The sequence below is a fragment of the Sceloporus occidentalis genome, unplaced genomic scaffold, assembly GCF_023333645.1.
Source record: "Sceloporus occidentalis isolate IW3139 unplaced genomic scaffold, rSceOcc1.0.p SCAF_1, whole genome shotgun sequence".
Classification (NCBI taxonomy): domain Eukaryota; kingdom Metazoa; phylum Chordata; class Lepidosauria; order Squamata; family Phrynosomatidae; genus Sceloporus; species Sceloporus occidentalis.
In genome coordinates this window covers 265,918,712-265,944,255 of record NW_028316981.1, presented here as the reverse complement: position 1 = coordinate 265,944,255, position 25,544 = coordinate 265,918,712, and the positions used below count along the sequence as shown (strand labels likewise).

Genomic DNA, 25,544 nt, shown 5'->3' with positions numbered 1-25,544 from the left:
GAGGCATGGGGCGCGGGGTTATCAGTACGCTGATGACACCCAAATAGTTTTCTCTATGTCTCCGACTGATGCAGTGACTGGGAATGGCGTCTCTCCTCTCGTGGCGTGCCTGGAGTCGGTAATGGGCTGGATGAGGGAAAACCGACTCAGTCTGAATCCAGAGAAAACGGAGGTACTTGTGATAGGTTCCCCTGGTCCAGGAATGGTGGTGGTTCCACCTGTCCTGAACGGGATCACGCTTCCTGTGAAGGACTCCGTGCGCAGTCTGGGGGTGCTTCTTGATTCGTCGCTTCACCTTACAGCTCAGGTGAATGCGACGGTCAAGAGCACCTGTTATCAGCTTCGGCTTATTCGCCAGCTGCGCCCATACCTGGCCCAGAGAGACCTTGAAACGGTGGTACATGCTCTGGTAACCTCTCGATTGGATTTCTGCAATGCGCTCTACATGGGGCAACCCTTATACCATACCCGGAAGCTACAGATGGTACAGAATATGGCAGCCAGACTGGTCACTGGTACTTCCAGGGCCAGCCATATTACACCTATACTTAAAGATCTGCATTGGCTGCCCATCCGCTTCCGGGCACAGTACAAGGTGTTGGTGATAACCTATAAAGCCCTATATGGCTTGGGCCCAGGATACCTGAAGGACCGCCTCTCTCCATACATTCCGTCCCGCACCCTCAGAACTTCTGGGCAGCAACTACTGAGGGTCCCAGGGGCTAGACTAACCTCCACAATGAGGAGGTCATATTCCATCGTCGCCCCGGCCCTCTGGAATACGCTGCCCATAGAGCTCCGCTCGGCCACCTCCCTGGCCCAGTTTAAGAAGGAGCTAAAAACCTTCTTATTTCAATCTGCATTCCCCGAATGAAGTTCCAGCTGGTCTTCCCCCCCCTCCCCGACGACAATGGTGATTGGCTGATGGTGTTTCAATTTTGTTTTTAATATGAATGTATTGTATTTTTATGGTGTTTTTGTATTGTTATTGTGCTGTTCACCGCCCTGATCGATGGAAGGGCGGTATACAAATAAAATTTTTATTTTATTTATTATTATTAAACCCACTCCCTCAGATGCAATACAGAGTGATATTAAAGCTTCAGGTATACAGCAAATTTATACAGTTGGGAAGTGAAATAAAATGTAATAGGATATAGAAAGATGCATATCATGTCCCTTGCACTAAAGTGTCAAAGGCAAGGTGATTATCTGAGAAATTCTTTAATCTTTCACCATTGTATATCTTATAATACTAAGAATACAGTAAGGGCAGTAATAACAACAATAAAAATAATGATACATGCAAAGATCACTTAACCTGTATAGATGAAAATATATGAAAAATATTATAGCAGAGTATGCTATAATGCAGTTATATATGATTACATCATCTTAGATATTTAAATGAACTTTATAAAAGACAATATAGTATGCAAAATGTGGCTGATAAAAATAATTTCTGAATGTTCTTTATATGCTTATCTATCTACTACTAAAAGATCCTCCTCCTTTCATAATACTCTATAACATGGTTACAAGTGCATTGAAATTCATCTTGTTAGAATGGTAGTAATATATCCCACCAGGACTACTGTTCCTAGTAGCAATTTAAAATAATTATTGTGAGACTTGATGCTAGACATCAGGTTTGCAATAGAATTACAATGAGGGAAGTGTATTAGAGACAAAACATTGCTGGAAGAAAACTTCATAATGGCGCAATTTGGAACTAAGCCTCAATTTTACAGTAATAGATTCTCTTTATGATGGCACAAAGGAGTAAATGCACTTAGCAAATTTAAATCTATTATTAGTCACACTTTGTGGATTGCAGTGCAGAAAGGAAAAAAGAAATTAGCTTTTTAAATATACTTCTTACATAAAACAGGTTGAATTCTGAAGAATTATACAAAAACTCCTTGTTACTGTACAAAAATACTGTCAGCTTCAGTAACTGTGGGAAGTTGCACATAATCAGAAATTGTTCTAAAATATTTCTGTTCCCCATCTACCTTTTCAAAGTTAGGACACTCTCCAATATCATTATGCTCTTTGTCCTTCCAGCACATTGTCTAATAAGAGAAAGTTAATTTGAGAATCTCCAAACTGCTCTCCATGTATGAAAGTGAAAACGGGTAATACTTTTAATTCACACTGATACTATGCTATTTTTAACTTGTTCTTCAGAAAAATATTTTGCAATTACATTCAGTGATCTGATTCCATTATTCCATTATTAAATATTGTTAAATATTTTTAGTGTCATGTAGAAGTTGTGGCACTAAAAAACTACAGTCTGTTTTTCTTTTTTAGAAAACCTAATGTAGCTTACAGCATGAAAATAAACTTATAATTAAGTCAAATTCACAATTATAGAATCATAATAAACAACCATGAGAATTTACCATAAGACTAAACACAAATACAAAATACAAAACCAAAAGACCCAGCAACTCATAAACACCAAAATCAAATAATAATAATAATAATAATAATAATAATTCATTTATATCCCACCCCTCTATAAGATGCAACACCAAAATCAAATGACACAACAGAGAAAGGAAAGCACACATAACATAGTAAAAGAAATTGTCTACTGAAGGCAGTCTTAAAACCACCAGAATTTGAACAAATGCCTTAAATTGTAAAACACTGGGGTCTGTCAAAGCTCAATCATGGGGATATACGACAAGGTGTATGCCATATCTGAAAAGTCCTACTTCTCAGACAACAGTATTCTTAAAGAAGAGATCTTTGCTCCATGACTGGAGGACCAGACAACCTTTTAGAGAATTACAAGGCAAAACCAACAAAAGTATTATAGAATGCAAGTCCACAGCAATTGATAGTGGGATAGTGGGGTTAAACATGATAATGTTTACTTATTTTTAGTGAGGCTTATTGTAATCTAATGCATCACTCTTTTGAAATTATTATAAAAATGCACTTAAAAAAACAAAAAAGCAAAAAAAAAAAAAAAATCCTCCTAAGTGACCCCCCTCACAACATTTTAATAGTGATGAATAAAAGGTACTTGCTCCTAAGGCTGAATCAGCTCTGTACAAATAATGCAGCTTGACACTACTTTAACTGTCATGGATCAATGGCGAGGAATTCAGGGATTTGTAGTTTTGTGATGTATTTAGCCTTTTCTGTCCCTGAGTAGATGGGACAGGAAAACATGGGCTGAGCCCATGCTATTCTGACCCTGGTGCTCACCTGGGTTGGTCTCCCAGCCAGTGTGGGGATGGGCAGGCTTTTACATGACTGTCCCTGCAGTGGCCTGTGGTGGACCCACTACTGGTGCAAATTCCCTATCTTTTAGCATCATCGCTCTTACTGAGAAGGCTCCTGTCGCTGTGTCTGATGCAGAAATGGGGCTGCACCCATGTGGCTGTGACCCTTTTCCATGTCAGATGTGGCAGCATGAGGCTTCTCAGTAGGGGCAATGCTGCTGAAAAGTAAGGAGCACAAGGAGACCATTTAAAAAGTCAAAGTTTGCCATGGAGTTTCCAGGAACCTGCAGAAAACAAGGGGTCAAACTGTCCACATTAAAGGCCGTTTACCATGCCCTGATCCTGGCACTGGAGTTTTGGCCTGTGTGGTCCAAACAGCCGGGGTGGGGGCATGGGGTTTTTGGCATGTGCAGACTGCCCATCTGTCAAAGAACTCTGGTGCTACAACAAACCACAAATCCCAGGATTCCACAGGATAGAGCCATAGCAGTTAAAGTGGTGTCAAACTGCATTTCTGCAGTGCAGATTCAGCCTAAAAGGTAACAGTATTATTAGTTAATATTTGGAAGAATAGTTCCCTGTATTCTCTTTACCTCCCAGATGGATTTATGACAAGTTATACTGTTACTTGTAAGAAATTACTTCTAATCTCTTCATAGGAAGACACAAAAATATTATGTTATTTGTCATCAGTGAAATCAAAGTGATCCAACAGATGCTGTAATGATTGTCCTACAAACTTCCATGCAGCTGCCAAATTTAGGGATTAAAAAGTAATAGCTTTCCAGCAGTAAAACATTGCAGAATACTCAGAACATGCACTACCCTTGTAAGAAAAGAACTATCTGAACAAAAGGAATCTCTCTATAACATACCAGTAAGAACTGCATGCTTATTTCCTTAAAATTCCTCATCTGAAAATGCCCTTACATTTTGTTTCAGAAGTAGCATCACATCCAGTTGAAAATACATCCATATTTTTTTTAAAGCTGAACAATTGATGCCAAATACAAGACAGATCCTTCCAGACTTCTAAATCTCTGACACTGGGCTTAAACCTAAATCATAAACCCTTTTGAATGTCATACATGGAGAAACACTCCATTGCTCCTCTTGGATGAGAACAAATGGAACACCTATCTGAATGTCATTGACTTTCTGGAGACACTTCATTTGATGATGCCTCATTAATCCTCCTAATGATTCCACAAACAGAGTGAGACAAGTAAAGGAGTCTAAGATTGAACTCAGAAGTTTCGCATGAGGGAGTATTTAGGAAAGAAAATCAATTAACCAAAGCTACCATCCACAAAATAAAGTCATAGCTAAGCATACCAATACAGACTATGTTAAATTTATTTTTACTTGGATCTGTAAATGAGTCACATGTATTCAAGGAGGGCAACTATTCTGATCACTATGTATGTCACAAGTTGTATGTCACAAGCCATATGTCACAAGCCTGCTGGTCTTAATAAGGAACTAAATTGAAGGGGTAAAGTCTGTTATGATAACTCTTATGATTCATTAGAGTTTTTACAGTGCTGTTATGCAATAATATAAAATCTATAGTTTCCTTCTTATAATCCAGTAGGCATACTATAAAAAGGATGAAAGACAAGGATGAGAAGAGAACAATATGTACACAGATTAAACTGGAAAGAAGGAAGTAAATAGTGCATTATTTGTAACAATAATACAAAAATTCATCTGTGAATGCTGCCCTCACAGAGACACACATAATAAAACAAAATCTAAAATCCACAGAACTATGGTACCTTTATTGGCCAGTCAAAATGCACAAAACACACAGTGCAAGCTTTTGAAGCTCCACTGGCTTCTTTGTCAGGCAAAAGACGTTAAATATCATACAGGCGGAAGAAAAAGTGAAAGTGTTAGAGTCACAGGCCTACATTTTGTATAGATGTTGTTTCTGCTGTAGTTCAGTTGGTTTGGAGGAATCTTAATGTAGGCAGAGACTCATGCCTCTCTTGGTCATGTGGGGACTTAGACAAAGGGCTCCATTAGAAGCAGTAAAGTAAGTTGGGTTCTGGGCTGTCTGATGACACACATAGCAATCTCTTTGTGTTCATTTTGATGTCAATGTAAGACTATCCTCTTCCGTTAAGCATTAGCCCATATCCAGGTAGATTTTAAAAACAAACAAAACACTTCTATGTTTGCCTTAACCTGGGTTATTTTCTGCCCACAATGAAAATTCCAGTGAACTGCAGGGTATTAAAATGCCCATATCCTCTTGGATTTTGTGGGTGCAAAATCAAGGGTATTTTACAGTACCCAAACATCCAGTAAACATGCTCACATGGGTGAAACATTTGTTTTGAGTAGCTATCAGCCCTCCTTGTTTGCAAAATATATAACATTCTGCATTCATGGGTTTAACATTCATTGATATGATTATTTGCAAGTTTGTCAGTGTCTGAATGAGACTCTGAAACGTTTGCATAGTGGGCATCTGAAGTTGTACCACAGCATACTCATACCGATACAGTAAATACAATGGGCAATACAGGCAAAATTTATCAAGGATTTGTATGTAAGAAACATTTAACGTAAATATCCTTATAATCTGTCCTACATTAAAATAATGCTTCCTGTAACATCTCAGAATTATCTCCTCCCTTGCTTCACAATGAAGTATTAAAATAATTTAATAAATAAGGTTTCCTCTCTGCCTTCACCTTACGGAAAACATAATGTAGCAGCCAAAATTGTGATTTTTTTTTAAAAAGTTGATGAAAAAGTGTGTGAAAGGATAAGCATATGTTGTATCTACTAGAATATTAATTTCCAACATCAGCTCAATGACAGCATCAATTTTTTCTGGAGTAATTAAGTAATCTTGGGTCAGATCCAACTTATGTGCAGCAGGAAACCCCGCAGAGCAATTTCTTGAGCAAGTGTCAGAGGTGTCAAACTCTCCATGACATTGGGTGAAAAACAGAAATACTTTCATTATCAATTCATAATTGGAGAAAAGACAAAACATTTGTTGGCTCAACATTATATAGTGCCCTTCCCATTTTTTTAAATACCATAATCATTTATGTCTGTTCCTGAAGTAAAAAGTCCTAAAAACCCTGACAATTCTGAAATTAGCTTCAATACAACTAATGCTCCAAAACTTATATTATCCTTTAAAAAAAACGAATGAGATTTTTTTTTAAAAAAAACTGTGAACATGAAAATATGTTATTTATTTCCTTTATTGTTTTGGCATAAGAAGAAGACTAACTAGTGTCAACAAAATGGTTTTTTTCCCCCTTGGTTAGAATAGGAGCTATATATTAAATATTTTATTTTCATGACAGAAATCATACTGTCTTCATGCTCACATTCCACCATTGAAATAAAGTCATTCCTTATGGGGGAAAAATGACTTTTAGAGACTGCCTCCTAGATTATTTTCCATGTTTATAAATCACGGTCAGTTTGTATGGTGAAAATATGAGCAGAATGTATTTCTGCTGAAGTTACTGTTTATTGGTAAATCCTTTATTGTATAATCCTCTGCATCATCTTCATGTGATATCATCTGCCACAATACATATTTTTAAAATGAAGACACCCATCTTGACACACCCCAGGAAGAGTTCCATAGGCCAAGACGTTGTGTTGATCCATGCCAACAGATCAATTTTATCTGTTTGCATCTCAGTATTATCAAGTTAAGTGAATGACCTGTAACATAAAGCTAATGGAAGGTTAATGGTCCATTCAACACTAAGAAATCCCCCCAAAAGTGGTCATCACAACAATATGTCCCTATGGTCCCTCTAACTCCAGAAGCAGCATGACTCTCTATATAAGGTGTTGAGCAGCACAGCGGGGGGGGGGGGGGGAGGGGGATAACACTCATTTTCCTGCTTGTAAGATGCCCATAGGTAAGACTGGATGCTATCTAAACAGAATGCTGGGCTAGATGGCTTTGATCCAGCTTGGCTCTGTTTACATTTCTGTGTTCTTAGTGTTACTTGGAAAATCATCTCCTCACACCCTTGCCACTTTCAAGCATGAGTCAAGAGACAAGGAAGTCTTCAGATGCAAATGATACCATTGTTACTTTTAATAATAATAATAATAATAAAAAGATATGGTCACTGAGCACTTACTTGAGCTTCAGCATGATTTCATTGCTGGCTTGGAAACCCCTACTGTACCCGTAATACCCTAATTATTGCCTACGTATAGGTATGTTGGCCAGAGTACCTTTTATGAGGAGGGGCCACCACAGGGGTGAAGGACAAGGGAAAGTACATCTGTCCTGTCTTCACTGTGGTTGTGTCATTCTGAGAAGGCCACTGTGGTGGCAAAGGAGAAGGGGTCAGTGTTCCCTTTTGGCTAGGGCAGGGGTGAAGCAGTGGCCTCCTCAGGAGAATGCCACAACCACAGTGAAGGCAAGACAGATGTGCTCGCCTTTGTCCTTCACCACTGTGGTGGCCCCTCCTCTGGAGGAAACTGCCACCGCAGCAAATCCAGGAGGGGTGCGCTCACCCTTTTTTGCCCCCATGGTGGCCTCTTCCTCAGGGAGGAAGCTATCATTGCAGTGAAGCCAGGAGAGGCAGGCTTACTCCTCCTCACCATCCAACAGGTGGAGGGCCTGACTGAGTATCATCCCTCTTATGAAGTGTCACCCGGTGCAGGCTTATCCTTGCACTACCCTAGGGATGGCATTGCTGCTTGGGACTTGTAGTTGGATTCCATACACAAGATCTTGGACATCCTTGGCTCAGATGAAGGCTTTACACATTAAGGATATACACAACGTATCTCTATATCAGGGGTAGGCAACCTGCGGCCCGCGGGCCAGATGTGGCCCGGTGAGGCCTTGGGACTGGCCCCAGCCCAGTCCTGCCACTGATTGCCGCCAGGGCCTTTGGCATCTCACGCGAGGGGCATGGTGGGGCAATTGTCTATAGAAGCCTCAGAAACATGCATTTATCTTAACATTTTTTTTGAATCAGCAAATTTTTTCGTGTGTCCTCCATTTTTTATTTAAAAACTGCCCTCCATTTGAAAATTTTGCCCTACATTTGTCCCGGTTTATTTATTTATTTAATTTTCAAAAAATTATTTATTTATTTATTTATTTATTGGCTTCGGCCCCCCCAGTTGTCTGAGGGACAGCAACCCGGCCCCCGGCTCAAAAGGGTTGCCTACCCCTGCTCTATATAGAGAGCAGCGACATAAGGCAAGATCCAGGTCAAATCCTGATTTGGTGTTTTTAAAAACTGCCCCTTTGGCTTGACAGAATCACACCAGTCCACTTTGATTTGGATTCTCAACCGAAGTCAAGCTTCAGAAATCGCAAATGCCTTGTCTTAGTTCCTTTCCCAAATTACTACAGACTGAGTAGTAAATTAGAATCTGAGAATCCCTTATCTGAAATGCTTGGGATCTGAAGTGTTTCAGATTTTGAAATATTTGCATATACATAATGCGATGTTTTGGAGATGAGACCCAAGTCTAAACATGAAATTCTTTATGTTTCATAGATACCTTATATGCATAGCCTGAAAATTATTTTATACATAAATTTTAAAATACTGTAACTTTGTGCGTGAAACAAAGTTTCCGTACACTAAACCATCAGAAAGCAAAGGTGTCACTATCTCAGCCACCTATGAAAAAAAAAAGTTTTGGAGCATTTTGGATTTTCTGATAAGGGATACTCAGCCGGTATAATCTTTTTTCTTCTCAGAATTTGATGTTTTTGGGCATAATAACCCCTTAGCACTGCTGTAAAACTGTCAAATTGCACACAAATTGGTATGGAGGGCTTGTGCTACACACCTTAAAAATCTGTTATTTTAAAAGATATAACTTCCAATAACTTGTGGGTTTTGTTTGTTTGTTTATTTTTGATTTCATGACAAAACTGGAAGGAATTTACAGCCATAGTTGCATCTTCAAGGGAATGAAAGCTAGCGAGTTTCAGATGAACAGATACAGTGAATTTGATGCAAGAACCAAATTTCCATTTGGAGAATATCCCTAAAAGGATGTGTTTATCTCCCTGTATTCCTTGTGGAACCCTGAAAACTTTTATAAGGACAACTTCAGTGCTTTATGTATAGGTTTAATCCTAAAACTTGGTAATTAATTCCCCCTCTTATCCAAAGCTTCAGAAGGAGAAGATGTCAAGCTTATGATGTAAAGCCTATAATACTGAAAAAGAGTATAAGACTTTTTAGAGAGGGGACTGGAAAAATAGCCATCTCATGGCTCTGTTCTTGCACTAGCTTAATGCATACTGTTTGGACACTCCCTTGTAAAATAAAGCATTAGGAATAGATGTCAGGCTTGTCAGTCATCCAGAGCTATTTATTCTTTCCCACCTTTTTCTCAGCCTTGCTATTTTCATAGAATCATAGAATCATAGAATCGTAGAATTGGAAGAGACTGCAAGGGCCATCCAGTCCAACCCCCTGCCATGCAGGAAATCCAAATCAAAGCATCCCTGACAGATGGCCATCCAGCCTCTGTTTAAAGACCTCCAAGGAAGGAGACTCTATCACCCTCCAAGGGAGTGCGTTCCACTGTCGAACAGCCCTTACTGTCAGGAAGTTCCTCCTAATGTTCAGGTGGAATCTCTTTTCCTGTAGCTTGCATCCATTGTTCCGGGTCCTGTTCTCTGGAGCAGCAGAAAACAAACTTGCTCCCTCTTCAATATGACATCCTTTCAAATATTTAAACAGGGCTATCATATCACCTCTTAACCTTCTTTTCTCCAGGCTAAACATCCCCAGCTCCCTAAGTCGTTCCTCATAGGGCATGGTTTCCAGACCCTTCACCATTTTTGTCGCCCTCCTTTGGACACGCTCCAGTTTCTCAATGTCCTTTCTGAATTGTGGTGCCCAGAACTGGACACAATATTCTAGGTGGGGCCTGACCAGAGCAGAATACAGTGGCACTATTACTTCTCTTGATCTAGACACTATACTTCTATTGATGCAGCCTAAAATAGCATTGGCCTTTTTAGCTGCCGCATCACACTGTTGACTCATGTTCAACTTGTGGTCTACTTGGACTCCTAGATCCCTTTCACACATAGTTTCATTCAGCCAGGTGTCACCCATCCTATATCTGTGCATTTTATTTTTCCGCCCTAAGTGCAATACCTTCACTGAAAGGAAACCTAAAAGACATTTCTCTCCCTCTCGCTTGGTTTTCTGAATCTTACATGGAGCTTTAGTTAGAATCCAGCTTCAGTTCTAGTACCTTTAGAAAGAAGTCCACTTTGTCCCAGGAAAGCACCAATACTGGTCCAAAATGGCCTGATTCAGTTAATGCTTTGAGGTTCACCTGAATTCGATGGATATCCCTACTACATAAAATGAGGACATTTACTTGTATTTATAAAGTTTGTCCGTTTTAGGTTGTGATTACTTTCAGTGTGTCAGAAAACGAATATAACACTCTCCAAATGTCTCTAAGAGACGGATCAGGCTTACCTTTCACTAAGGCTCTGGTGATACTGCTGAACTTGGCAACAGCTATGCTTTCAGTATTACAGTTTAAAACAAAGTACAGCTTTTCCCACATAGCATCCTAATTAAACAAATTAACTATGGCACTGACTACAAATGTACACACTAGAGTGCTGGAAATGAACAGATACAATGGCCAAGTCTGTATTTAATTTTAATTAAATTTCATTCTGTAGCTCAATTAATCCACATCTCCAAATGTCAGCAGGACCTAGGCAAATGGAATGACATCTGCTGCACTGCACACTGACTATAAAACCTTCACTGCATGATACAGCTCTGGAAGCATACCAGAAACATGAAATATCTTCACTAACATATAGAGGTCTAACTTGGAATCAGACTATCACAAAAAGAAAGACTTCAAAAAGAAAATGACATCACTGTCATTAGTATATTGCTTGGAAAGCAAAATAAAGAAGATCCAATCAGAAGTGTTTAGATAAGTAGAAAATGCATTAATTATACATGCTTACTTTCCATCTCCAGATAATATTGTTTTGAAAGAATGCTGTTAGCTTGGGATATTATGCTGTTATTTTTTAACATCAGTACAATGTAGCTACTATTTTTAACATATCAGTAAGAGAATGGAGGTTTTACATTATTTGTGTTCTGGTGATAAAGCCAGAACTTTCTGAATAAAACAACAATAACAACAGAGATTAATGGATTTTTAAATCTTAATGTACCTGTACATTCTAAGATAAATCTAAAATGTAAAAGGAGTAGATAGAAAAATAAAGACAATTTTTCTATCATATGGCAATGACTGCTAGGATATGGAATACTTAAAACAATATTTATAGCAATAGTTCTCAAACTGTCCAGTCATATTAATGGCTCTGTTCTCTAGTGAGGCATTTAACATCATGTTGCCTTGAAGGATATGTTAATCCATGTTATGGCATTTCTATAGCCAAGCTTGTGATTAAAAAAAAGCTTAAAATGGGCAAACACATGCAGTCCTGAGGGCTGTATCTGATTACTCTCTATTATACAGTGGATTAACTCATTCATCCCATGAGTCTCAAATGTATGATGCTGCGCACACTCACACTCACTGTTCTGGGACATCAGTTACCTTGTTAGAGCCAAACTCAATATGAGCTGCACCCACAGTGGCTATTCCTATTCTTGAATTGGAATATTTCAGCCGAGCCTAACAGGTTTATGTTCCAGCAATGTACTAATGTAACAAAAACTCCTCAAGTAGAGTCCTCCATGAAGCCAGACAAATGGGATGGGACAAATTTTGACACAGAAAACTCCAATGATACAAACTGCCAAGAAAGACACACTAGTGAAGTTGGATTACTGCCTTCTGTATATATCATGACTACTGTTCTTTACCATACTGTGCAGGTTCTTGCCACAGACATGGAAACAAGTATTATAGTTTTATTCATTTATATCATGGCTCTTCCTCAATATTTAGACTCAAGGTATCATGTAAATTCATAAAAGCAGAACAAATTAAAAACATACAAAAAATCAGACGTAATACATAGATTTTTTTCAAAAAAGCAATTAACCATTCTGCATAATTTAAACCAATTAGAATTAACTACTGAAAACAATAACAACACCAATAGCATACTATTAAAGCCTATTTTAGATACTTACTGAAAGCCTGTTGGAAGAGGACATCTTTCACTGGCCTTGTTCCCACTATGGTTTAAACCACTAAGGTTTTCACTTAATCTGAATCGCTGAAGCGATTCGGAGAGGGGCCCCACAGTTTTTACCCATTTAGCCCGCGTCAAAAAGACACTGGTAAAATGGAGTGTTTTTTGGGCTGAATCAATTTATTTAGAAATAAATCAATTCAGGCCAAGTGGGAACCAGGTGGATTCGAATCCACTCCCTGCTCCCTGTGACTGGGGGGGGGGGGGGGGGCAGCTGCAATGGCCCCGGCCTATTGGCATCTAAAAGTGTCCCTTGCCCCTCCGTACCTTCTCTGTGACCTTCTCTGCTGTGACACAACCCGGTGCAAACATAGTAGAAACCACACCGGGACAGGAACCAAATGAAGAATTCGGATCTGGAACCAGACAATAAAGTAAGTGGGAATTAGGCCATTTACTGGCAGAAAGAGAGCAAGGATGGAGCCATCTTAGCTTCTCCAGTGAGGGAGTTCTAAAATTTGGAAGCAGTCACTGAGAAGGCCATTTCCCTTCTATATACCAATCAAACCTGGGAAGGTGGTGGGACTCAAGTATTGCCTCAAAAATCTTAAGAGCTACAACAGGTTCATGTAAGGAGATATGGTCCTTAAGATATTCTTCGCCCAAGGATTTTACAGGTCATGATCCCTAATTTGAAGTGTGTCTGGAAATAGATTGGCAGGCAGTCAACTTGCTGCAGCAAGATACTTGTATGTTCCCTGTAACCAGCCCCAGTTAACAAACTGGCTGTATCTGTTTGGGCCAACTATAATTTCTGAGTTCCTTTCAAAGGCAGCCCCATATGAACAATATTACAGTAATCTAAATGGCATGTAACGAAAGCACTTGTCACCACAGCCAGTTCAGCAGAAATTGGTATACCTGGTGCATTAGTTTCAGATGTGCAAATGCACACCTGGTCGCTGCTGGAACCTGGGCATGGAAACAGTTTCTCTGGAATTAAGTGGGATGCAGTAAGAGAGGAAAGTATCATAGCACACTGGTGACACTTGACCCAAAAACTCAACATGATCTATCCCAGTGGTTTCCTCCATACAAGAAAAAAGCACAGGCAAACAGAACAGTACCCTAAAGGACTTCCTAGGTCAATGGCCAAAAAGTTAAACATGAGTCTCCAGAACCAATTTCTGAGTGCCTCGCCTTCAAGGGCAGCCACTGTAAGACAATGCCTCATACTTGGCAGTGTGGCCCAGAAGGACGAAATGGCAGATGATATCAAAAACCACTGAAAGATCCAGCACAACCAACAGGAATACACTCCCCCTGTCCAGTTGTAAGCACAGGTTCTCCACAGAGGTAATTATCTGTATCTCACACTAAAGCAAGACTGAAATGGATCTAGATAATTTGTCTTATACACTGTAGATTTCAAAATATATAAATAGAGGATTCATACTGACTGGTTTAGAATTGTAGAATTGTTTTTCTATTTACAGGACACTAGCAGAGCTTACTTAGTTTGGTTCTACACATTTAGATATGTGCTGTGAATAAGGTTGCCAGATTGTAACTCTTCCAGATTCTCAAATTTCTGTATCAAAACCCTGGGAGCTAGGGATGTCCTTTGGTGATTTTACATGTCTGATGTTAAAAGGGTCAGCCACCAGTGACATTGTTAAGCATCACCCACAATTGCACAGAGTATGCCAATCAAATGAAAAACACCCAAGTCTAATAAATAACAACACACACACAGAGTTTTTCAAGCTAGCCTCATGACATGAAATCCCTTCCCCTTGCCCCAAGGGTTGCGTAAAAGAGAAACTATGCCCTGAAACTCAGGGTCAGGCTGTGAGGTTTGGGAATTTTTGCTGAGGAGACTTGTACTGATCACTCCAAAAAAGAAATGTATTAGGAGTACCTGAATACTTTTCCAGCCTGAATTAAAATATGAGAGAACATGAGTCAACAGTGCGATGCTAACAAGGCCAATGCGATTTTAGGCTGCATCAATAGAAGTATAGTGTCTAGATCAAGAGGAGTAATGGTGCCACTATATTCTGCTTTGGTCAGGCCTCACCTGGAATACTGTGTCCAGTTCTGGGCACCACAATTCAAAAAGGACATTGAGAAACTGGTGCATGTCCAAAGGAGGGTGACTTAAATGGTGAAGGGTCTGGAAACCATGCCCTATGAAGAATGACTTAGGGAGCTAGGGATGTTTAGCATGGAGAAAAGAAGGTTAAGAGGTGATATGATAGCTCTGTTTAAATATTTGAAGGGATGTCATATTGAGGAGGGAGCAAGCTTGTTTTCTGTTGCTCCAGAGAACAGGACCCGGAGCAATGGATGCAAGCTATAGGAACAGAGATTCCACCTCAACATTAGGAGGAACTTCCTGACAGTGAGGGCTGTTCGACAGTGGAACAAACTCCCTCGGAGTGTAGTGGAGTCTCCTTCTTTGGAGGCCTTTAAGGAGAGGCTGGATGGCCATCTGTCGGTAATGCTTTGATTGAGATTTCCTGCATGGCAGGGGGTTGGACTGGATGGCCCTTGTGGTCTCTTCCAATTCTACGATTCTATGATTCTTCTATAAACAAACAAATAAGTCTGGCCAAAGAAACTTTCTTTCGTTCTATGCTGCACGTATTGCGTCCGCGGAGTCGCGTCCAGCAGAGCTGTTCAGGGTTGTGAGAGAGCTCACTCAGTTGGCTCCCCCCCCGAACCCATTATTGGAGCCATCTAAAGCCTGCTGTGACGAGTTCAACAACTTCTTCGCGAATAAAATCTCTTGGCTAAGAGCTGATCTTGACGCTGTTATTGGTTCAGAATCAAGAGTAGAGGCGTCCAGAGCTTCCGTGGACTCAGTTGTACTGGATAATTTTGAGTCTGTAAGTATCGAGGATGTGGACAAGATCCTCGGTAATGTTAGGAAGACGACCTGCTCTCTTGATCCCTGCCCTTCATGGCTGGCAGTTCAGGGGGGAACGGTGACAACAGAAATGTTGCATCGTATTATCAATTCATCATTCGGGGAGGGCCGTTTTCCATCTAATCTTAAAACGGCCATTGTAAAACCTTTATTAAAGAAGCCCTCCCTTGACCCCCTAATTCAAAATAATTATCAGCCTGTGTCACTGCTGCCATTTTTAGGGAAGTTGATCGAGAGAGCGGTTGCCTCCCAGCTACAGAGGGTCTTGGAGGAGACGGATTATCTGGACCCGTTTCAAACCGGTTTCTGGGCGGGCTATGGGGTTGAGACTGCCATGGTCGCCCTAGCCGATGATCTCCGTCTGGGCGTGGACAGGGGTAGCGTGTCCCTGTTAGTGCTCTTGGACATCTCTGCGGCCTTCGATACCATCAACCACGGTATCCTTCTGGATCGCCTGGGGGAGTTGGGAATCGGGGGCACTGCTCTACAGTGGTTCCGTTCCTACCTCTCAGGTAGGTTCCAGATGGTGGAGCTGGAGGACTGTCGTTCCGATAGGAGGGCCCTGACATCTGGGGTCCCTCAGGGAGCGATCTTGTCCCCTATGCTATTCAACATTTACATGAAGTCGCTGGGAGAGATCATCCGGAGATACGGGGCGCGGTGTTATCAGTATGCTGATGACACCCAAATAGTTTTCTCTGTGTCTCCGACTGATGCAGTGACTAGGGATGGCATCTCTCCACTCAATGCCTGTCTGGAGTCGGTAATGGGCTGGATGAGGGAAAACAGACTCAGCCTGAATTCAGAGAAAATGGAAGTACTTGTGATAGGCTCTCCCGGTCCTGGGAAGGAAATTTGTCCACCTGTCCTGAACGGGGTCACACTCCCCGTGAAGGACACTGTTCGCAGTTTGGGGGTGCTTCTGGACTCGTCGCTTCACCTGACTCCTCAGGTGGATGCGATGGTTAGAAGTACCTGCTATCAGCTTCGTCTGATACGCCAGCTGCGCCCCTACCTGGACCGGGGGAACCTTGAAACAGTAGTACACGCACTGGTAACTTCTCGACTTGATTTCTGTAATGCGATCTACATGGGGCAACCCTTATACCAAACTTGGAAGCTGCAGTTGGTTCAAAATATGGCCGCAAGGCTGGTCACTGGTAGTTCCAGGGCCAGCCATACAACACCCATATTGAAAGATCTGCATTGGCTGCCAATCCGCTTCCGGGCTCAATACAAGGTGTTGGTTATTACCTATAAAGACCTAAATGGCTTGGGCCCAGAGTACTTGGAGGACCGCCTCTCCCCATACAATCCGCCCCGCACTCTCAGGTCAGGTGGGAAAAAACTTTTGAGAGTTCCTAAGATGAGATACGTAGGGACTGCGCAAAGGGCTTTCTCTGCGGTGGCCCCGCAGTCTTGGAACTCTCTCCCTGATGAGCTCCGCTCGGCCCCCTCCCTGGAGTCATTTAAGAAAAATCTCAAGACTCACTTATTCCGCCAAGCCTTCCCCCACATGTCCTGACTGTCATCTTCTCCGGTGTATTGCGTGTTGTTTAGATTGTTTATTGATTTTAACTGGTTTTAATTATTAGGTATGAATGATGGATTTTTAATGATAAATTTTATTATATGGTTTAATATGGGGGATTTTCGTGGTTTAATTTTTATCTGTAATTTTTTTGTTCTGCGCTGTATTGTATTTCATTATTATCTTGTAAACCGCCGTGATCGAAGGAATAGCGGTATATAAATAAAATCTCATTCAGGGCAGCGGCGTTCCTTTTTCGGCGGCGGCGGCGCAAGGGAGGAGGCGGAGCCAGAACACCAGGGGCATATAGCCCCCACCGCTCCCCAGCCCAAGCGGAGGCGGCGTTCCTTTTTCGGCGGCGGCGGCGCAAGGGAGGAGGCGGAGCCGGAACACCAGGGGCATATAGCCCCCACCGCTCCCCAGCCCAAGCGGCGGCGGTGTGCCCCTCCTCTCCTCCTTTTCTCTCTTTTTTTTCCCCTTGGCAAAAGCGGAGTAAGGGAAGAGGCGGGGCTGAGTAATAGGGAGATAAAGCCCCCAATGCATTATAAACCAAGAGAAGAATGCAGAAGTAAGGTAGAGAAATAAGGGTAGTAAAATAAAAAATAAAGGTAAAGAAATAGTTGGGGGTGATAATGGTGAATTAGAATATTGAGAGGAGGGGAGTAGGAGAAGAGAAGGATATGGAGAGAGATGGCCTCTAAATCCCTACCCCACCGCATTTAATAATAGGGGATTGAGAGCTGCCCAAAAGTCAAGGAAGCTGAGGGAAAAAGCGGAGTAAATAACCCATGAAAATATAGGGCAAATAAGGGGAAAGAAGCAAAGAAAAGATAGTTGCTGGGTCCGCAGTACAGCCTGGGGAAGGTGTAAAACCGACCAGGCTGTAGACCAATAAAGGGTGCGCCGGCTGAGAAGAGCAAGATCCAAACAGCTGGACAGAGACCTCTCCAAGGAAGAGGGGAGGTAAAGAAGGCACTCACAAGGGTTTCTATGGGGAATAATAAAGTAAGGTTGGAAGGATAGTGGGGAAAGAAGGTCTTGAGGAAAGAAGGAACCAGGAGTTTTGGCCCTTTATTTGGTAAATCATAACAGAACGGAGAGTCTGTGAACAAGTGCGGAGAAAGCAAGAGGTAAACATAGAGAACGGATCCCCTGGGAGACAAATAGAGAATAAAAAGTAGAATGAGTAAAAGGCCAACCACCAGGCAGTTTAAGCAGTCACAAAAAATGTCACAAACACAGGGAAGGTCGCCTTCAGTATCACCAGAAAGACAAATAGATGTAGCGATGCAAATAGCTAATCTGCTGGAAGAATTTAAGACGTTTAAACAGGACATGAAAAAGGAAATGAAGGAAAACAGGGAGGAAATTAAGGAAGAAGTGAGAAAAGAAGTAGATAAGATAGGCAGTAAAATAGAAAAGATATCAGAAGAAGTAGGACAAGTTAAGAAAGATATAAAAGAGTTAAGAGTGAGGACACATGACCTAGAAAGAACATCAAAACAGGTTAAAGAAAGACTACAACAGGAGGAGTGGAGAACGACACAATTAGAGTTAAAACAGAGAGAGAAATGTATAAAACTTAGAGGGCTATCAGAAGACCCCAATGAAAATCTGGCAGAAAGGATAATCCCAGCTTTGGAAAAAAAATTGGAAATAGAGGAAGGAAAATTGGAATTAGAAATTGACAGAATGTTTAGAATTAATTCATAGTGGCCAGAGAAAGGAAAGTGCCGAGAGATATTGTAATATATCTGGTGAGGACAAAGATAAAGGATTTAATAATCCGAAAAAGCTATGCTAAGAAATTAATGGTGGACAATGAAGAGTTAAGAGTGTTTAAAGATATCCCGAGTCAAATCCTAAAGAGGAGACAAGAGTATAAATTCTTGACAAGGTTATTGTTAAAGGCAGAAATAGAGTTTAGATGGGATGGAGTAGAAGGCATTTCTTTCAATTATAAGCAAAAACGGTACAGACTAGACATAATAGAAAAAGCTAAAGAGATTTATGAAAGAATTAAGCAAGATACTGAAGAAAGTAAGGGATAAGAAAAAATAAGAGAGAAAAGATAGAAATTTGGGTGAGTTTCATGAGAATAGATATATTAGAATATTATAACACTAATAGAGCCCTGGTGGCGCAGTGGTTAAATGCCTGTACTGCAGCCATTCACTCGAAACCACAAGGTTGCGAGTTCAAGACCAGCAAAAGGGCCCAAGCTCGACTCAGGCTTGCATCCTTCCGAGGTCGCTAAAATGAGTACCCAGACTGTTGGGGGCAATTTAGCTTACTTGCTAATTAGCTTACTTGCTGTTCACCGCTATGATCTTTGGAATAGCGGTATATAAATAAAAAACAAACAAAAAAAATAGAGAAAAGAAAGCTGCTATTATATTCATTGACTCAGAGAAAGCATACGATAATATAAGTTGGGAGTTTATGTATGCGTTACTGGAGAAAATGCAAGTTGGAGAAAATTTCTTAAAATGGATAATAGAATTGTACAAAGATCAAAGAGCTAAGGTGATAGTCAATGGGGAGAAATCTGAGGAAGTGGTGATCCAGAAGGGGACAAGGCAGGGGTGCCCACTGTCCCCTTTGTTATATATTATGATTATTGAGGTTCTATTACAGAACATAAGACAAAATGGAAAAATACAAGGAGTAAAGATAAAAGATCAATCTTATAAGGTCAAAGCCAATGCAGACGACGTCGCAGTATATATGGAAAATCCATTACTCAACATAAAAGAATTAAAAAAACCTATAAAAGAGTTTGGAGAAGTAGCTGGGCTAAAGATTAATGAGGAGAAAACAGTTATAATTACAAAAAATATGACAAAACAAGAAGAAAAAGAGCTAGAGGAGATTACAAAATTTAAAATCCAAAATAAAGTTAAATACTTGGGAGTGTGGATAACAAAAAGAGTTGGAGATTTGTATGAAAACAACTACCAGAAAAAATGGAAGGAAATAAAGGAGGAATTAGGGAGTTGGGCAAGGCTACGCCTCTCCTTATTAGGGAGAATGGCGGCAATAAAAATGAGCGTGCTGCCCAAGCGCCTATACTTATTCCAGAACCTCCCGATTATAAATACAGACAAGTGCTTTAGGGAATGGAGAAAAGAACTATCGAACTTCATTTGGGCGGGAAGAAAAGCACGAATAAAATGGGACAACCTGATAGATCATAAAAGTAGAGGGGATTTAGGAGTACCAGAGTTACAAAAATATTACTATGCATGCGGAATGGTATGGGTCGAAGACTGGATTAAGTTAAAAAATGAGAGATTATTATGTTTAGAAGGCCATAATAATAAGCATGGGTGGCACGCATACCTAGTATATAAGAAATGGAAGGAGGATAAGGAATTTAAAAACCACATTATAAGAAAAGGACTATTAAGGATATGGGAACATTATAAGAAGAAGTTTTATAGGAGAATACCCCAATGGACGTCACCGCAGGAGGCCCATTTCGGGAAGTTTAGAAGGAGTAAGGAACAATGGATAAGATATGAACAAATACTAGAGGAGGATGAGAAGGGAAACTTAAAAATAAAATCCAGAGAAAAATTAGAAAAGGAAAATATGAGGATAGAATGGTTCCCATATAAGCAATTGGAGGAAAGGCTCAAGAAAGATGCAAAACAAGAGGGAATAGAAACCTCTAAAAATGAGTTAGATAAGATAATCTTTGAAAAACAGAATAAGAAGAAAATATCCAAATACTATGCGGAGCTGTTAGAAAGGGATTTGGAAAAAGAAAGGATAAAGGAGAATATGACAAAATGGAGTCAAATGATGCAACATAATATAAATCTGGATGAGTGGGAAAGAACGTGGGGAAAAACGAATAAATTTACTTTAGCCCAAAATTTAAAAGAAAATTATTATAAAATGTTTTATTTGTGGTATATTACGCCGGTTAAGATATTTAAAATGTATAAAAACACAAATAAGACATGCTGGAAGTGTAAAAAAGCAGAGGGAACCTTTTACCACATGTGGTGGGCATGCACAAAAGCTAAACAATTCTGGAACGGGATACATTGGGTGATGAAAGAAATAACAGGGGGAAGATTTCAAAAGATTCCGGAGTTATATTTGTTGAATATGACCTGTAAAGTAGAGAAAGAAATATAGAGGAAATATTGGAGGATAATTCTGTATATGATTTCGACGGCAAGACTACTATATGCACAAAGATGGAAAACAACGCAAATACCAAGTATAGAGGATTGGTTGAATAAGGTGATGGAAATGAAAGATGCAGACAGACTTTCCCGAAGTATAAAAAGAAAGGAAGAAGACGAGGAAGATGAAGATGATGATGTATGGAATATAATAGAACAGTATTGGAATAGGTCAATGGGAAGAAGAGAATGTAAAGAGGAAAAGATAAAGAGATAGGAAAAATGGGTTGGGAAGGGAAAAAGCGGGGGGGAAGGAAGGAGAAGGGGCGGAGAGGGAGGGAAAGGGGAAGGGAGAGGGGAAGGGAATTGAGAGTCTGTAAGATGTGAATGTGAGTATAACTATGTATGTGGAATAAAATAAAAAACAAATAAATATTAAAAAAAAATAAAAAAAATCTCATTCATTCATTCATTCTTCTGCTCTGTCAAGCCAATAGGTCCATGATGATGGACCTCACAATTTCTTATTTTCCTGTCACCCTATGTCTGTATCACTGCAAATACCTAGTAGCTTCTGTCAGTTTTTTTTCCTCTTTATTAATTCAAAGCCCTACCCTTTGGGCTAATCTCAAGTGTCTATAGAGTGCATGAATGTAATGGTGACTTGGTATGTCACAGTGTTCTGTTTCCTTGATGACTGCTTCCTTGTGGTGTGTACTCACATCTCACTCTGACCTTATTGTTGGATTAGAGGGCCTTTAAGCAACCACAGGACGTCTCAATGTGTGCCTGACCTGCCTAATAAATTCATTACACTGGTGCATTTCTGGATATGAGATCCAAAAGAGCCTTCCTCTCAAGTGACAATTCATGAATCTCGTTACTTTAGCTCAACAAATGTTTGTAGTTCATCGTCCTATGGTCTATGTCTTTCAACACATTTTAGGCTTTATGACAACAGCAGTGACTCATTTTTCTAGGCTCTCTTCCAGAACTCCACAGCAGTATTTTACCACACACGCCACTTGGGAAAGAAACAGCCAAAAGAAAAAGGTTGTGAGGACATTTCTGTGGGTCCCTTCTGAGTGAAAGGCAGCATACAAATGAAATAAATAAAATAATAAATAATTTATTTGTAAATAGTGACCTGCAATGTAGTGCCCATCTTGTTTTTCTGGCTGCCATAGTATTCTTTTACTGTCACTATGGGCCGGTACACATTGGCAGTGAAACGTCGGCCCTCTTTGCTGCGCAGTGTTGCCGCAGCAACCAAATCATGGAGCAAAGCTGTGCTGCAAAAAAGAACTCGCCTAAAGCAACTTCTTTTTTGCGGCGTCGTAAGGGCTGAAATGCAGCCCTATGACACTGCTTCTTCTAAGAGACGTGTGGGTGCTCAAGACACCCACACGTCATCCACAGGCCCTCACGTGGGTGGTGCCACTCAATAATGTCACTGCCCGCATGTCATAGGGCTTGGGAGTGTGCGGTTGGTGCACGCTCCCAAGCCCTACTACCGCTGCCAGGGTGCTGCTTCCTGGTGCCTGTGATTATAAATTCTAACTTCTCAGTTGGAACATTCACTGCAAGTCCAAGGGAAATGGCGGCTACACTTGTCAATGTTCTTCAAATCCTCAGAGTCATCAAAATGATTAGAGCATTCAAATCATTTGCTTCACTTAGAGTAATTCAGTTTGTAGCACACAATGTAATAGCCATGTTTTATGTGAACAAATAAGGAGGGACTCTATTTCGCTTAACAATCCTTTGAGATTTGTACATTCTTCACTACCTTATTTTCAACACAATAACATCCTCATGGGGCATCTCAGTTGCAACCAAACAACTATGATTAGTTCATTGTGACTATAGTATTTCATGCTGACTATAGTATCTCCAGGTGGGGTGCACCCATGTCAGGCATGTTCACATGCTACCTCAACAAGAAATGCAAAAGGTACTTTATCAGTGCAGGAATGGACTTCAGGTATCTGGTGGATCAGTGTGGGTGTGTTCATGTCCAAAGAGCCTTTCTTTGTTTCCACCTGATCATTAAAGTTCCAGTGAAGATGAGGGGTGATGAAGTGGAATGTATCCTGCTTATTCTTACTCTATAGTTGCCCTGGCAGCTATAGTTCAGCCCTCTTCTTCTGTTCAAGGGAATATTCATTTGGTTGCCACAAGACCTAGATGTGCTCATGGTAGCATGCTTCAACATCCAGATCTCTTCACACTTTTGTTTAATTGCCTGGAGACTCAAATCACAATTTCCAGACATAGTCATTGCTAGAGTCCTAGAAGCAGCATGTAAGCTTTCTACACATTGATCCAGGGTTGTGATGCATCTATAGGTATTCCAGTCTGCCCGTGCTCAATCCAAACTGTGTTTTCTGTTTGAAACAAACCATCAAGATTTTACTTTCTCTTGGGTGAACCTTTATCTCACAGCCATTTCACCAAACCAATTTGGATTGATGACTGAACCACTGGTCAAATTGTTGTTGTTTGCAAGGCCTTTCACACCTCTATATGCTCATCACTTAACCATTGCCAGTGTAATCACTGTCTGTAGTCTAGTCTAGTCTAGTCTAGACAGAAGGAAGTCATTTGAACCACTGCCTTCCTATGATTAAAAACTACTGATTTTGAATGTTGTACTTCAGTATCCATCTGCAAAATGGGTGACCAGATTTGTGATGTATCCTTCAGTAGCTATGATTAGAATTATGAAGGTTGTTTCACAGGGGCTCTCCAGACTGCCCCAAAAGGGTAGGCTGGAGGCGTCCAGTTTTTCTCCAGAGGGACGCGACAGCAGCCAAACTGTGCGGCGTCCCTCCGCGTCAAAAAGAACCTGGAAAAAAATGGGTTCTTTGGGGCATGCACAGATGATGTCATCAGTGTGCCATTGCCGCCACTGTGTCACGTCCATTACGCAAGCGTGGTGCCTGTACATGTGGACGTGGCACCTTGTTTCATGATGGATGCATGGCCCGGGTTGGCAGGGTCGCACAGTCATGGTGCCGCTAGCACGAACTAGGGTTCCAGAATGTGCGGTTGCTGCGCACTCTAGAGCCCTAGAATTGGTGCCGGTTTGTACCGGGCCACAGTTTCACCTAGGTCAGAAAATAGTTTTACCAATCTTCTAAGAAAACCCATAATCTGCTCTAATCTGTTTTAATTTCATACCCTTAATGTTTGCTGTCTCGGTGATACACTATATTGTTATGTACCGTAAGACTCCACTGTTTTTTGTTTGTTGTGCAAGATTGAGAAACAGTGACATCACCCGACCTGGTGACATCTGGGGCAGGACATCCGGGGCAGGGCTTCTGGGGGCGGAACTTCTGGCCTGCATGCCACATGGGAGCACACACCAGTGAATTGTGTGTGTGGCCCTGCAGCAGCCCAGACAGGGCATCCAAGGCCTTGTGGCGGCCTGGATACAGGACCCAAAGCCCCAGGAAGGCCCTGCAGGGAGTGGGGGACTGACCGGGTGTTAACCCTCTTCTGGGGTGTCATCCAGTACAGCCTGAACTCCTGAAAGGACTTTTAATACTGTGCTATATTGCAGGTATTTTTATTTCTTGATTTTTTGATGGATATGTTTTAATTTTTTTTTCAATTTTATGCCTATCTTAATTATATTTTAACAGTAATGTTTTTTTCTACCTATAAATGTTTGTATCTGTATTGGTTTTAATTTTTGTAGGCTGCCTTGAGTCTTGGCAAAGCAGGGTATAAAAAAACAACAATAACATCATATTATATGAAATGGCATAATCAATTGCAAAGAACAGTCGTACTATGCAGAGGTTTATAGATTCATTTTAAAGCTCATTTTAAAATATGTTTTATTATTAGGTTAAGTTTTGAGTAATAAAAGGAGTGGATATATTCAGTATCATAGAAGCACAAGACAGCAAATTAGAAACCACAGTTCTCCTATTTGTCTGTTAATCCTTTTATTTTTGTTTTTAATAATTTGATTTGTAGTTCAGTGTGATTTGGTTTCCCTATATGCTAATTTTAGTTATATAAAAGATAATTCTTTATTAATTATTGTTATTAAACTAAAATAGTTTTTAAAAACACATAATCAATTGTGGATACTCAATATCAAATATGTTAATGATTTGCACAAGACAAATCCTGCAAAAAATCCAGTCTTAAACTTAAGTTGTTTAGTGGGTACCAAATGAGCCTTGTCAAATCAAGTCTGTTACCCTGCAGCAGTTTTTATTCATATTTAGTCCTATTTAATAGTATTTTTGGGGGTTAAAAGTTGCTCCCCATTCTGTTATTTCTGTATAGATTGGACAATGGACCAGAAATGAAAATAAAATTCCAGGCAAATTCAAAATGATGTTGCTGTACTTTAAAGATCTTCATGTTTGTGACATTCATATCAAAGAGCATTCTTCTCCTCTTGTAACATACACATACATTAAAAAGTGCTGGTGAGGATATGTGAGGCATTCTCAAAATCAAGAGAGTTAGATATACTGTGGAATGGAACAAGGCCTTCTTTGTTGCTGCCTATATCTGAGGACTGAGGCGGATGTAC

At 40.5% G+C, this 25,544-nt stretch overlaps 1 protein-coding gene across 3 annotated transcripts in view; it reads right to left on the bottom strand.

Moving 5' to 3' along the window:
• The window catches only part of KIAA0825 (KIAA0825 ortholog), a 258,455-nt gene that overhangs the window by 45,614 nt on the left and 187,297 nt on the right, over positions 1–25,544 (bottom strand). Inside the window, exon 20 of one of the 3 annotated variants that reach the window (XM_089493062.1) lies at positions 12,709–12,797. The exons of the other annotated variants lie outside the window; for them this stretch is intronic. Coding sequence (XP_089349188.1) covers positions 12,709–12,797 — 89 coding nt within the window. The remainder of the gene's footprint in view (positions 1–12,708; positions 12,798–25,544) is intronic. 3 annotated transcript variants of the gene reach the window in all.